The sequence below is a fragment of the Urocitellus parryii genome, chromosome 5 (assembly GCF_045843805.1).
Source record: "Urocitellus parryii isolate mUroPar1 chromosome 5, mUroPar1.hap1, whole genome shotgun sequence".
In the NCBI taxonomy this organism is placed as follows: Eukaryota; Metazoa; Chordata; class Mammalia; order Rodentia; family Sciuridae; genus Urocitellus; species Urocitellus parryii.
This window is the reverse complement of record NC_135535.1, coordinates 78,760,965-78,777,185: the sequence shown is the minus strand read 5'-3', so window position 1 is coordinate 78,777,185 and position 16,221 is coordinate 78,760,965. Positions and strand designations below refer to the sequence as shown.

At 37.3% G+C, this 16,221-nt stretch overlaps 1 protein-coding gene across 3 annotated transcripts in view; it reads right to left on the bottom strand.

Annotated features, from left to right (window-relative positions):
• Nucleotides 1–16,221, bottom strand: part of Dennd5b (DENN domain containing 5B) — a 189,778-nt gene that overhangs the window by 29,346 nt on the left and 144,211 nt on the right. For all 3 annotated transcript variants that reach the window (XM_077798438.1, XM_026415248.2, XM_026415247.2), the window contains one exon: nt 9,014–9,095. In XM_077798438.1, coding sequence (XP_077654564.1) covers nt 9,014–9,095 — 82 coding nt within the window. The remainder of the gene's footprint in view (nt 1–9,013; nt 9,096–16,221) is intronic.

Sequence of the window (16,221 nt, the reverse complement as noted above, 5' to 3'; positions counted from 1 at the left end):
TAGTATTTATTTTTTAGTTATTGGCGGACACAACATCTTTGTTTGTGTGTGGTGCTGAGGATCGAACCCGGGCCGCACGCATGCCAGGCGAGCGCGCTACCACTTGAGCCACATCCCCAGCCCTTATAATACTTATTTTAAAGGAATTAATGCTATTAAACATGGTCATTAACAGAGAAATCTGGTGTCAAGTAACATCCTCTTGGACCCTGGTTCTTACTGGTCTGGTGACAGTAGCTAGGCACCTGACAACCCAATTGGGTACCTTCCATATGAGTCTCTGAAAGAGCAGTGGCTATTCCTCAGCCCAAGGACATTCCCCAATTGATAACAAAGGTGACTAAAAGCAATAAAGTCTTAAACTTTAAACTACTATTTTTTTCTATTGCATTTTCTTTAAATTTAATTAGTATGCTTCTTTAAAAATGACCCTATCATTCTTGTGGCATTTCCTTATTTGTGGCACCACAAGATGCCTCGGACTTTTCCTGTTTTTGTTTTTTTCTTTTCTCAGTACTGGAATCCTGGAATCATCCATTCCCTAGGAAGCCCTGGTTCTTCCCATTAGAGAACTATTTATTTATTTTTGCAGTACTCGGGGTTAAATGCACTGACCTATATCCCCTTTTTTATTTTGTATTTTGAGATGGTTCTGTGTTGCCCAGGTTAGACTTGAACTTGTGATCCTCCTGCCTCAGCCTCCTGAATAGCTGGGACTGCAGTGTGCATTACTGCGTGCAGCTACAGAATGATATTTAGAAATTAATATATGAGAGGCCAGTGTGCTCACTGTTACTGAGGTACTACTCTTCCAGTTCTTGTCCATGCAAAAAGCTTAGAAATATATCAGTCGGGGCTGGGGATGTGGCTCAAGCGGTAGTGCGCTCGCCTGGCATGCGTGCGGCCCAGGTTCGATCCTCAGCACCACATACAAACAAAGATGTTGTGTCCGCCAATAACTAATAAATAAAAAAAAAAAAAAAAAAAAAAAGAAATATATCAGTCACTTCCTGGGGGAGGATCTGGAAGAGAGGTTGACTAAGAAGCAGCACAGGGAATTTGGTGGGTGAACAAAACTGTTCTTTATCATGATTGTGTATTTGTGAAGTCCCACAGAACTACATACTAACAAAGACTGAACTTCATTGTACATAAATTTGGGAAAAACAAAACAAATTCACCAACCAAAATGTGGAGGTAACCCAAAATGGAATACAAAGTAACAAAAAGAACAGAACTGTATTATTATTATTAATAAATAGTATAACCATAGTGAAGTGAATGGAGAGAATAAAAGGAACTAATCTAAGCTTTAGAAAACAATATTTTGATTGGATACTGAAAGGCCAAAGACAAAGCTAGAGTTAGACATGAACACTGTGCTAATTTAGTTAATAAGCTTTTTTTCTCATATGGTTTAGCAATTAAAAAATTACCTAGTATGTATACAAAACATGTAAGAGTTATACAAATAAATAAATATATTCTAGATAATGGAAGCCAGGTTTCTAGTGGTTATAGAAAGAAGTTACAAATATGAATTATAATGTGAGATATTATTAACCGTTACGGAGCCCAAGGTCACTTTTTTTTTTTTTTTTTTAAAGACAGAGTTGACCAGGCTGCTCCTCAACTTCTGTGCTCAACTGATTCTTTTGCCTCAGCATTACAGGTCTACATCACCATGCTGATTCAGGGCCCAAGGTCTTAACCAATGTACAACACTGCTCATAAAGTGAACAGAGTGAAATCCAAGCAGCACCTCCTCTCCCTGACAAAATAAATAAAAGTAAAATAGAAGAAAGTAAAACAGCAGGGACTAGAAGGAGCTTACAGTAGCCTTACATGATGTGTCTGTCCACCACTGGAAATTGAATCAAGAATTGCTTTCCACTGAGTTGTATCTCTAGCTTGCTTCTATCTATCTATCTATCTATCTATCTATCTATCTATCTATCTATCTATCTATCTATCGTACTAGGTATTGAACCCAGTTGGTACTGGGGCACTCTACCACCAAATAATATCCCCAGCCCCCCCTTTTTTAATATTTAAATTATTTTTCAGTTGTAGATGGACAGAATGCCTTTATTTTATTTGTTTATTTATATGATTTATATGTGGTGCTGAGGATCGAACCCAGGGCCTCATGTGTGCAAGGCAAGTGCTCTACCACTGAGCCACAACCCCAGTCCCTTAAAATATTTTTTTATAACTTTATTTATTTATTTTTTATGTGGTACTGAGGATTGAACCCAGTGCCTCACCCAAGCTAGGCAAGTGCTCTACCACTAAGCTAGCTACAGCAACAATGCCCCCAGCCCTTTTTATTTGGAGACAGGGTACCACAAAATTGCCCAAACTGCTGTTAAACTTGTGATTCTCCTGCCTAAGGCTCCAGTGCACAACCATATCAGGCAACTACTTTGTGTGTGTATGTGTGTGTGGTGCTGGGGATTGAAACCAGGGCCCTGTGCATGTGAGGCTAGCACTCTACCAACTGAGCTATATCCCCAGCCCCCACTTTTTAATGAGGTTTCAGAAATTTGGCTTGAGTTCACAGTGGCAAAGCTTTAAACCACCACCTCCTTAAGGTGATGGCTACTGTGAAGCCATTGTAAAACACAGGTAGTTGTATATTTTTGTTAAGAGAGCTGAACCCATTTCTTCTCAAAAAAAAAAATCATAAGCCACATAAGGACAACTACATTTCATCTACCAAAGAGTAATAAAACTTAAGACATAAATATATAAATTGATTCAGATGGCAACTAACATTTTGTGATTCTTAGTATGGGCTATGTACTTATTAAGTTCTTTACATAAACTAACTCATTTACTTCTCATTTAATCACTTCCTGGTCTTTGGCTAAGATCAAGTATAATTCTCATAATACTCCCAACAAGGGCTGGGGATGTGGCTCAAGCGGTAGCGCTCTCGCCTGGCATGCGTGCGGCCTGGGTTCAATCCTCAGCACCACATACCAACAAAGATGTTGTGTCCGCCGAGAACTAAAAAATAAATATTAAAAATTCTCTCTCTCTCTCTTTCTCTCTCTCTCCTCTCTCACACTCTCTCTCTCCTCTCTCACTCTCTCTTTAAAAAAAAAAAAAATAATACTCCCAACAATATGCTGTCTGCAAGAGACTCACCTCACAGGCAAAGGCATCCATAGACTAAATTGAAAGGATGAGAAAAAATATACCCCATTCATATGGGACTTGTAAATAAGTAGGGGTTGCTATTCTCATATCAGATAAAGTGGACTTCAAGCCAAGAGCAATCAGAAGAGACAAAGAAGGTAACTTCATATTGCTTAAGGGAATCATACATCAACAAGATATAATTATTATAAATATTTATGCCCCAAACAATGGAGCATCTATGTATATTGAACAAAACCTTCTCAATATTAAGAATCAAATATATCACAATAAAATAATACTGGGTGACTTTAACATGCTTCTCATCACTGGGTAGATCATCCAAAAATGTAAAGATTCTACAGAATTAAAACATACAATTAATAATACGAACCTAACAGATATCTATAGATTGAATTCACTTTCTTTTCAGCAACACATGGAACATTTTCTAAAATACACCCTATTTTGGGTTGCAAATCTTGGCAAATACCAAAAAACAAAACCCACAAACTTCTTGCATTCTATCAGATCATAATGGAATAAAATTAGAAATCAATAATAAAATAAAAACATAAACCACTCCAATACCTGGAGATTAAATAATATATTTTTGAATGATGAATGGATAGAAGAAATTGGGGAGAAATAAAAAAAATTCTTAGAAGCAAATGAATATAGTGGTACAATGCATCAAAATCTCTGGGACAATATGAAGGCAGTTCTAAAGTAAAAGTTCACAGCCATGAGTGCATACATTAAAAGAATAGAAAGATACCAAATAACTGGGCTCAGTGGCGCACTCCTATAATCCCAGTGACTCAGGAGGCTGAGGCAGGAGGATCACAAGTTCAAAGCCAGCCTCAGCAACAAGGAGGCGCTAAGCAGCTCAGTGAGAACCTGTCTCTAGGCCTGGGGATGTGGCTCAGGGGTTGAGTGCCCCTGAGTTCAATCCTCAATGCCAAAAAATAAAAAAGAAAGAAAAAAACAAACTAAAACAAACAAACAAACAAAAAAACCCCAAACCAAACAAACCAACAAAAACCTCCACATTAAAAAGAGGGGCTGGGGGACTGGGGTTGTAGCTCAGCGGTAGAGTGCTTGTCTCACATGTGCGAGACCCTGGGTTTGATCCTCAGCACCACATAAAAATAAATAAGTGAAATAAAGGTAGTGTGTCCAACTACAACTAAAAAATAAATATTAAAAAAGATACTGCACCATGAGCAAGTGGGTTTCACTCCAGGGATGCAAGGTTGTTTCAACATGGAAATCAATAAATGTAATTCACCACAGAAATAGAAGTAAGGACAAGAATCATATGACTATTTCAACAGATGCAGAAAGAGCATTTTACAAAGTGTAGCACCCATTCATATTTAAAACACTAGAAAAACAATGGATAGAAGAAACTTATCTCAACACTGTAAAGGCTGTATATGACAAATGCAAGGTCAACATTATATGGAATGGAGAAAATCTGAAAGCATTTCCTCTAAAAACAGGAACAAGATAAGGATGTCCACTTTCACCACTCCTGTTCAACATAGTCCTTCAGACTCTGGCCAGAGCAATCAGTAAGAGAAGAAAATTGAAGGTATACAAATAGGAAAAGAAGGGTGAAAATTCTCTCTTGTTTGCTGACAACATGATCCTATATTTAGAAGACTCCAAAAAATACTCCACCAGGAGACTTCTAGAGCATGTAAATTAATTCAGCAAAGTAGCAAGATCAATCACATGCCTAGACTGCAATGATGAATAAGCTGAAAAAGTAATTAGTAAAAGTATCTCATTCACAATAGCCTCAAAAAGAATAAAATACCTGAGAATCAACAAAAGAGGTTGAAGGGCGCCTACAATGAAAACTATAGAATACTAAAGAAAGAAATTGAAGAAGACCTTAGAAGATGGAAGGACTTCTCATGTTCTTGGATAGATAGAATTAATATTGCCAAAATGGACATACTACCAAAAGCACTATATAGCTTCAATGCAATTCTCATCAAAATTCCAATGACATTCTTCACAGAACTAGAAAAAGCAGTTATGACATTCATTTGGAAAAACGAGACCAGGGATGGGACTGTAGCTCAGGGGTAGAGGGTTTGCCTAGCACGTGTGAGGCCCTGGGTTCAATCTTCAGCACCACATAAATATAAGTAAATAAAATAAAGGTATTGTATCCATCTACAACTGCAAAAAACAAACAAACAAACAAACAAACAAAAAACCTCCAAGAGACCCCAAAACAGGTCTCAGGGTGAGAAAATCAAAGCAGGAAGCATCACAATACTGGACTTCAAATTATACTATAGAACTATAGTAACAAAAACAGCATAGTACTTGCACCAAATAAGCATGGAGACCAATGAAACAGAAAAAAAGACAGAGAGACAATACCACATAAATGTAAGTATCTCATACTAGACAAAGGTGCCAAAAAATATGTTGGAGAAAAGGTAGCCTTTTTAACAAATGATGCTGGGAAAACTGGAAATCCATACGTAGGAGAATAAAATTTAACCCCTGTATTTCACCCTGTACAAAAGTCAACTCAAAATGGAACAAAGACCTAGGAATTAGACCAGAAAGCCTGCAATTGCCAGAAGAAAATACAGGCCCAATACTGCAACATGTCAGCTCAGGAACTGATTTCCTTAAGATGACTCATAAAGCACAAGAAGCAAAACAAAAAATCAGTAAGCGGGATGGTATCAAATTAGAAAGCTTCTGCACAGCAAAGGAAACAATTAGTTGCGTGAAGAGAGCCAACAGAATGAGAGAAAATCTGTTACCTGCTCTTCAGACAGGGAATTAATATCCAGGATATAAAAAACCAAGCAATAAATGGGTAAAGAGCTGGGCATGGTGGTTCATGCCTGTAATCCCAGAGGCTTAGGAGGCTGAGGTAGGAGGACAGCAAGTTCAAAGCCAGCCTCCATAACTTAGCAAGGACTTAAGCAACTTAGTGAGAATCTGTCTCTAAATAAAAAATAAAAATGGCTGGGGATGTGGCTCAGTGGTTAAGTGCCCCTGGGTTCAGTTTCCACTACGGGGGGGGGGGGGGGGAACTAAAAAGACACTTCTCAAAGAAAGAAATACAAATGGTCAACAAATACATGAAAAATATTCAACATCTCTAGCAATTAAAGAAATGCAAATTAAAACTACATTGAGATTTTATCTCACTCCAGTCAGAATGGCAATTAGCAAGAATATAAGTAACAATAAAGATTGGTGAGGATAAGGGGAAAAAGGTACACTCATACTTTTTTTGGACTGCAAATTAGTGCAACTACTCTGGAAACAGCATGGAAATTCCTTAAAAACAAAACAAGCTGGGCGCAGCAGCACAAGGCTGTAATCCTAGTGGTTCCAGAGGTTGATACAGGAAAATCCAGAGTTCAAAGCTAGCCTCAGCAAAAGGCACTAAACAACTCGGTGAGACCCTGTCTCTAAGTAAAATACAAAATAGGGTTGGGGATATGGCTCAGTGGTTGAGTGCCCCTGAGTGCAATCCCTGGTACCTCTCAAAACCAAAAAAACCAACCAACCAAACAAACAAAAAACAACCTATGAATGGAACCCATCATATGATCCAACTATCCCACTCCTTGGTTTTATATCCAAAAGATTTAAAATCAGCATACTATGGTGATACAGCCACAATCAATCTTTTTTTTTTTTTTTTAAGAGAGAGAGAGAGGGAGGGAGGGAGGGAGGGAGGGAGAGAGAGAGAGAGAGAGAGAGAGAGAGAATTTTTTAATATTTATTTTTTGTTATCAGCGGGCACAACATCTTTGTTTGTATGTGGTGCTGAGGATTGAACCCGGGCTGCACGCATGCCAGGCGAGCGCGCTACGGCTTGAGCCACATCCCCAGCCCCAACACATCAATCTTTATAGTAACACAATTCACGATAGACAAGCTTTAGAGCCAACCTAGGAGCTCTTCAGTAGATTAATGGATAAAGAAAATGTGTCATATGTACACAATGTAGTATTACTCAGCCATAAAGAAGAATGGCTTTATGACATTTGTCAGTAAATGGACAGAACTGGAGACTAACATCCTAAGTTAAATAAGCCAGTCCCCAAAAGTCAAAAAGTCAAAGGTTGAAAGCTAATCCAAAATAGGAGGAGGGCAGATTAAAAAAAATGAAAGATCAGTGCAGTAGACAAAGAGGAATGAATGGAAGAAAGGAGAGATGGGATAGGGAAAGACTGTGGAATGAATATGACCTAACTTTCCTTCCATATATGAATATACCACAGTGAATCTCACTATCATGTACATCCACAAGGCACTGATTAAAAAATAAAAAAGTATAAGTAAATAGCAGAATCAGTAGAGTGGAATGAAGGGAACAGAGGAGGGAGAAGGGAAGAGAAAGGGGAACTACTGGGGACTAAATTAGAACATACTATATTCCATGATTTTATAATTATGTCAAAATGAACCCTATTGTTATGTATAACTAAAAATAACCAATGGGAAAAAAATACAAATGCTGGCAAGGATGTGAAGAAAAAGGTACACCCATACCTTGTTGGTAGGACCACAAATTAATACAATCAGTCTGGAGGGCAGTAAAAGATTTCTCAAAAAACTAGGAATGTAACTACTATATGACCCACTTATAAATATCCACTCCTTAGTATTTATCCAAAAGAAATAAAATCAGCATACTGTTGTGATGCAGCTACATCCATAGTTGAAAGCAATTCGACTCATAATAGCCAAGTAATGGAACCAGCCCAGGTGTCCTCCATCAATAGATGAATGGATTAAGAGAACGTAGATGTGTGTACACACACACACACACATATACACACAATGGAGTTTTATTCAGTTACAAAGAAGAATGAAATTACGGCATTTGCCAGTAAATGGAAGGAACTGGAGAACATCAAGCTAAGTGAAATAAGTCACACTCAGAAAATCAAGGGCTGAATGTTCTCTTTCATATGTGAAAGCTAGAGCAAAGTGAGGGAAAAAAAGTGTATGTGTATGTTGGGGGAAGAATATCATAAGGACAGAGGGAAGATCAGTGGAGTAAAAGGAGACAGAGGGAGAGGAAGGAGAGAGAGGAAAGGGGAGGAAATGCAGAATTAATCTGACAAAAATATGCTAGATGCTTGTTTAAATACATATACCACAGTGAATCCCACCTGTATGTATATCTATAAAGTACCAGTTAAAAATAAATAAATAGAAGGAAGACCAGCAGAGTAAAAGTGGGGAATAAGGGGATTGGGAGGGGAGGAAAGAGGAGGCACTGGTGAATTAAAATAGAGCAAATTAAATTTCATACCTGCATGTTATGTCAAAATGAACTCAGTCATTATGTATAACTATGATGCACCAATAAAAGCATTAAAAAAAGAAAAAAAGCCTTACTTTCTTCATTAAAAAATCTACTTTAGATGTCTTATCCTTTCTGAAGACTTCTAAGACCAGTAATTGGGAAGCGATAGGTTTGTATTTGCTCCAAACTAAATCTACCTGACCATTATTTTCTGCCAAATAATTAGATGTATTTTGGTCTGTATCTATAGACAGCAAGTATTTAAAAGGCGCTTTTAAAAAACAAACAAAATAAGTAATAAAATAGTTTAGAGATGTTTTAGCTGGGAGAATAACTCAATGGTAGAGTACTTGCTTAGTATGTGTCAGGCTTTGGGGTTAATCCATAAAAAACAAACAAAACAGAAACAAATGTTTAAAAACAAAAGAAGCACATGCTTAAAAACTTCTTAGTTGCACCTTCCCTTTGGAATGAAAAAAATATGCTATTTGAGCGATTTAGGTGAAAGCCATAAAATACATCAAAGTCACAACCATACGCTAACATTGTAATAAATACCTCATATCTTGGATGAGAGAGACCCTGAGTGTTGGTAACATAACTCCTGAGTCAGATTTTCTTCTTTCTGGTCCCAGGGCAACTAGTAGAAAAACACCAGCAAAGTATTAGAAAAATAACATTAAGACTTGAAATTTAAAATGAATCTTTCCTAACAAATAATACAATATGTGCAAACTCTGGCCATAAGGGCTGTCATTTTCTACAGCTATTCATTCTAATAGCTCTGGATGATTACATGAAAGCAATGTCCACAAATTAAGTGATTAAATATGTGAACCTTCATCTCCAGACTCATAAATTGTAATCACACAGTTTTAAACTCTGGAAGTATTTTTTTTTTTTTTTAAATCGTAACAGTTTTGGCTCTTCAGTTTGATAACCTTCTACTTCAAAGTTAACAATCCAACCTATATTATGTACTCCATGCAAAGTGAATAATCTCAATAGATGTTCTGAATTATAATGTCCATGAGTTATTCTCTTATGAAGTCTAAACAGTTAAAATGTATGAAAGGAGAGATGATGATCTTTTGTACCAATAGCCAACCAATCAACTATTGGCTAAAATATGGTGGCTAGGGTGTTCAGTCTGGCTTTACATGAGACGCCATGAGTTTTGTGCCCTTTCTTCATTTCCATTTTCCCATTTGTAAATGAAAACTAAATTGCAACATCACACTTGGCAAATACATTGATATAAATAGAATTTATATTGATAGAATTTATGTGGCGTTTTGCTCTACCTTGAACCTTTATTTTTCTCAGTTTTTAGGTGCATTTTACTTTGTGAGATCAGGATACAATAACAGAACAAACACACATATATATGCATACACACATATAAACCTGGCTTTGAGAAAGTTGGGTAGAGAACATTTTGGTGTATTAGTATTTATACTTTTTTGGTACTTGAGGCTATTTGTTTAGGCAGTTTGGGGAGGGAATTCTAAATGAAAAGACCAATCTCTCTTGATATTCAGGAAATAATGGACACTGAAGAAATTGTTCCTGAGACTTAAAGGGAATGTATTATGTTTATTTTCCTGTTTAAGACCATCATCACTTAAGTACGTTATTAAAGATTTTTCCTTTTTGAGGATAAAATGAAGTGTCTCAAAGAATACTCTCTACTCCAAATGAATTGACAGCATGAAATGGCCATATAAGTGGCAGGAAATAGGCTGAAAAGAAGAGAAAAAAGATTACAAGGCAGAAAGGAGCTGAAACCCTAATCAACAAGTTAGCCAGAGGAAGACCTGACAAGGAGGAACCATATTGCCAGAGAGCTGGTACAGCTCATTGGTAGAGGACTAGCATGTGCAAGGCCCAGGATTGAATCCCAAATAAATAAAAATAAAAGAGGAATTTAACATTTAAGAAAGCAGCAGCATTCATGGTTTTAACATTCACAGGCATAAGCATATTCTGTAAATCCTATTCTAGAACCCTATATTCTAGTCACCCTTCTCTGCTCAATGTTCCTTCAAAAGAATGTACTTTTTCATGTCTTCATGCATTTGTTAAAGTATTCTCATCATTTACTGCTCTGTATCCTTTTCCTTGTTTACAGCCTATGTATCACTTAAAATTGGAAAGTAATATGCATAGCTTAATGACTTAGAACATGGCTTTCCTGAACATTATAGACTTTAATAGATGTCTTTCTTTGTGTGAGTAAGTTTCTCTATGGACTATCTCCTTACCTGTAAACTGGGAGGGAACAGTGACAGTATTTACTTTATTGACATAGATCTTAACTTTATAATAGTGCTTAGCACCAAGTAAGTTCTCAATGAAATGCAATGAAATCTATCTTTAATTCTGTCCCAATGTGAGATCTTTCCTGAATATTCTCTGTCCCTTAAGCACATTGTTGGATAAATCATTCTCTCTCTAATAAGACTTGTAAAATTAAAAATCTATCACAGAACATACCACAACTTCATTTTTATTACTCCTATTAAATTATATCTGTTGAGATGCAGTTGTGTCCTATTCTTAGAATACACAGAAGGCCTGTAGTAGAGGCCCACATATAGGGTGTGCTCAGCAAATACTCAGGGAAATGAAGCTACTGAGGGACAGATGCTAGAATTTTGAATGTCAAGTTAGAACTTTATTCTACAGACAGGGAGGATTTTGAAAATATGCTATGCTCCTGAGGACTTTTTTTTTAAACAAGAGTGACAGTGTGATCATGTAAGAAAAAAAAAAAGAAGTTACAGTAGAAATTATTCCAAAGGCCAGAGATGGTGGATAAAGTAAAAGAGTAGTAGCCAGTGAAAGCAAAGGGTCAGATTCAAGATTCAAAAAACAACATTTGGTATTAAAATAAAATGTTTTAATATATACTATCCAACTAATTATAACCTTTGATTTTTTTTTCTTTTTGGTGATGGGATTGAACCCCAGGGACTCATGTAAGCTAAGCACACACTCTACCATTGAACTATACTTGAAGTCCTGAGGTTTTTGTTTTTTTTTTTTTAATCTTAATTTTGCAAATGAGGAAAATGTGGTTTGAAGAGATTAAGAAATTTGTGGAGGGCTGGGGATATGGCCCAAGCGGTAGTGCGCTCGCCTGGCATGCGTGTGGCCCGGGTTCGATCCTCAACATCTCAGCATCACATACAAAGATGTTGTGTCCGCGAGAACTGGAAAAATAAATATTAAAAAACTCTCTCTCTCATTCTCTCTTTAAAAAAAAAAAAAGAAATTTGTGGAATCACATACATTTATTATACAGGGCTGAGTGTTCTCAAGTCATGTCCAGTAGCCTTTCCAGCACATTACAGATGACCATCTGGCTTCTAGCTTGACTGAAAGAATGGTTCTTGTCCCATTAAATAAGGAAGAGTAAAAAATCTGATCAGGAAGAAGATGTGCTGAAATAAAGAGTTTGTTTTAAGATGTGCTAAGTTCCTAGATATCCATCTTTAGGACTGGAGATGGAGATTTGAGAATAATCTGCTAATATGGTAGTTGGATGATGACAGTGATTTAGGAAATAGTAGTGTTGTGGTTCGAATTGTGTACCTGCCAAAGGTGCTGCCATTCTATCACAAGGCACCTATGAGAATGACCTTATTTGGAAGTAATTTTTTCAGATGATCAAGTTGACTTCATGAGGGTAGGGCCCTAATTCAATCTGACCAGTATCCTTATAAAAGAGAGAAATTGGGGGTTGAGGATGTAGTTTACTGGCAGAATGTATGCCTAAGTGTAAGGCCCTAGCTTCAATCCCCAGTAACACACACACACACACACACAATAATACATGCCTATAATCCCAGTAACTTGGGAGGCTGAGGCTGGAGAATTCCAAGTTCAAGGCCAGCCACAGCAACTCAGCAAGGCATTAAGCAACTTAGTGAGACCCTATCTCAAAATAAAAAATAAAAAGGGCTAGGCGTGTAGCTCAGTGGTAAAACATTCCTGGATACCATCTCCAGTACCATTAAAAAAATTAAAACAAATAAAGTAATTTAGATACAGAGGTACACACAGAGGAAAAATGATGTAAAGACATAAGAATACCATCTGCTGGCCAAGGAATGTCTGAGACTACCAGAAGTGAGGAGAGAGGTATGGAACAAGTTTTCTCTTATGGTCCTCAGAAGAAACAAACCCAGAGACACCCTGACCTTGGACTTCTAGCTTACATAAACCTAAGACAATAAATTTATGTTGCTTAAGCCACTCAGTTTGTGATAATTTATTACATCATTCCTGGGAATCTAGTACATTAGTTTATTAGTGACTATGGAGGGAAGAGTTTAGAAATCCATGAGCAGAAGACAGATAAGGAGCTAAGTAATGAAGCCATGCCTTATTTTGGCGGGGTGGGGGGGGTGGATATTGGGGATTGGATTCAGGGACACTTGACCACTGAGCCATATCCTCAGCCCTATTTTGTATTTTACTTAGAGACAGCATCTCACTGAGTTGCTTAGCACCTTGCTTTTGCTGAGGTTGGCTTTGAACTCATGATCCTCTTGCCTCTACTTCGATAGCCATTGGGATTACAGGTCACCTTCTTCTTGGATTCATGGATTTAATACTTGGTCACAGGAATTCCCTTTGCGTACCTGCCTGAATCAGTGCTACTGCATACACAAGTTTTTAAAGTGTAGAGATTATGTATATTGTTTTACAGAACCATGTACAGTCTATAAGCAGGTAAGTAATTAATAGAAAATTTTTGCTGGATGCATTGGTGCATGCCTTTTATCCCAGAGACATGGGAGGCTGGGAAGCTGAGGCAATAGGATCACAAGTTTTAGGCCAGTCTCGGCAATTTAGTGAGATTCTACCTCCCAAAACAAAACAGAACAAAAACAAATAAAAAAAGGGTGGGGGGCGGCTGAGGATGTAGCTCAATGGTAGAACACCTCTGTATTCAATTCCCAGAACTGCAAAGAAAAAAAAGAAAACTTTTGATGAAGATGATTAAAGAGTGATACAATATTCCTAGATGAGCAAATCCAGAAGATGAATTTAAATACAGCATTTCCACTCCTTTGTATGCTAATCTACCTCAACTCCTGACACAGGATTTAAAAATTTATGTACAGTTTCATTGAACTTTAAGGGTGCAAGGTTTAAGAACAACACATATTATAAACCAGCCAACATTTATTTAGTTACTTACTATTAAGAATTGGATTCAGGGGTATTCTACTACTGAACTACATCCCAATATTTTATTTTTTATTTTGAGACAGGGGCTTACTAGGTTGCAGAGGTTGGCCTTGAACTTTTGATCCTCCTGGTTCAGCTTTCCAAATAATAGTGAGAATTACAGGCATGTGTCACCATTTTTAAAGGCAGAAACTTCTGGATGATATATTAAGAACAGTCCTTGTTCTAGGACCAATTGCATTGTGAGACTGTCTGAAACAGGACTTAGACTGCTAGGAGCATGATTGCTAAGTCAAAGTTAACACAGACTACTCACTATGATCCTTTTGCTAAAATAGACCCTTTCCATTCTTCTGCAATCCTCCAAATGTCTGTAACTCCTGTTAGTGCTGCTTCTGAAGAATGATGCTAATAATCTATCATGTAGTCTCATCTGGGCTCAATGCCAGTAAAAGCAGTGTTCAAACCCCCTGCGAATCTTTAAGGACTCTGAGCTACATCCCCCTTTTTATTTTTTATTTCAAGACAAGGGACACAGTCTTATAAAATTGCCAAGGACGGCCTTGAACTTGTGATCCTCCTGCCTTAGCATCCTTAGTTGCTGGGATTACAGATGTGTGCCACTGTGCCTGGTGAAAATTAATTTTTGTGCATGTGTGTGTGGTGCTGGGGATGGTATTCAGGGCCTCACAAATGCTGACTGTGTGTTCTACCATTGAGATACATCCAGACTTACAAAAACAAAAAAACAAAAAAAAATTATTTTTGTGTATCTAGAGCACTATATTGTTTCTTAAAAATTTTTACTTTTTGGTGCTACTGGGAGTTGAATCCAAGACCTCGAACATGCTAAGCAAACACTACCACTGAGATATATCCCCAGTCCTAGAATAAAATATTTTTTAAACTGATGTTTTCATATGTATTTCATATTCTCTTTTCTCTGGTGGTACTGGGTATTGAACTCAGGAGTGCTCTATCATGATTTACATACCCTGCCCTTTATTTCTTTTTAAATTTTGAGACAGAGAGGATCTTGCCAACCTGACCAGTTGGCCTTGTACTTGGGATCATCCTGCTTTGGCCTCCCAAGTAGCTGAGATTACAGCTGTGTAATCTTTTGGCTACTCTCATATTTTTAAATTCGAATTTCCTAGACTAAATCACTAGAAGTGTTAGAGCAATAGTCTTGAAATCCACCCTCTAAACATATGATAAACTTTGATTTCAAAAGCTACATGGCTGGGCTGGGGATGTGGCTCAAGCGGTAGCGCGCTTGCCTGGCATGCGTTCGACCCAGGTTCGATCCTCAGCACCACATACAAACAAAGATGTTGTGTCCGCTGAAAACTAAACAATAAATATTAAAATTAAAAAAAAAAGCTATATGGCTTATATTTATTTTACTTAGGATCAGCAAAATATTTAACTTGTGTTCATTCTTACATTACCAGCCCTTCATCAACATTTGACATTAGAGCACAAACAATCAATGCATGAGGCTTTGGCACATTTTATATTCCTTAGCCTTGTCTTTAGTTTTGCTTGTTCTACTACTAACTGAAGGCATTGCGATAATCGATACTCTGATCTCCACCTGAACCACCCAACATTTGATCAGCCAAAGCCAGGAAAGCTGCTGGTGTTGCCTAACAGCTGTTAATTCTAACTGCTAGACAGTCTTACATGCCTCATTTTGGCACAAGAGCTGAATGCTCCCCACCTTAACTGATGTTGACTTTCTAACATCTCACCCTACAAATGGTTATTTCTTCCTAGGGATTTATTTTTTAAATATTGGGGTAAAACCATTTCTCAGCCTTTTGGCTAAAAGCAAGTGAAATTAGGGTAAGCTGGGGCTGGGGATGTGGCTCAAGCGGTAGCGCACTCGCCTGGCATGCGTGTGGCCCGGGTTTAATTCTCAGCACCACATACAAACAAAGATGTTGTATCTGCCGAAAACTAAAAAATAAATGAATATTAAAATTCTCTCTCTCTCTAAAAAAAAAAAAAATTGCTGCAACTGTTAAAAAAAAAAAGAAATTAGGGTAAGCTGTCTTGATTATGGTCTTATGGTCTGAACAGCTGTACTTTCTGTTAGAGACAACTCAGAGCACATGCCAACACATTTTTACTTTTTCTTTACAGACAAAGGGGAAGAGGAGATGAACATTAGAGAATGCTTTTAAACTTAATCTGAATCTTTATAAACATAATTATAGCCTGGGACATCAGGAATTCGACATTTTTTTTCAGAGGAGCTTCAGGGCATGATAGTATCAAGTTGGAGAGTATCATATTAAGCAAAGTAAGCCAATTCCAAAAAACCAAACGCCAATGTTTTCTCTGATATGTGTGTGCTAATTTACAATAAGTGGGGGTGGGGTGTTATGGAAGAATAGAGTTACTTTAGGTAGAGGGATGTGAAGGGAGGGGAGGAGATATGGGGATAGGAAGGACAGTAGAATGAAACAGACATTATTACCGTATGTACACATATGACATCATGACCAATGTGATTCCACAACATGTACAATCAGAAAAATAAATTTTATGTATAAAAT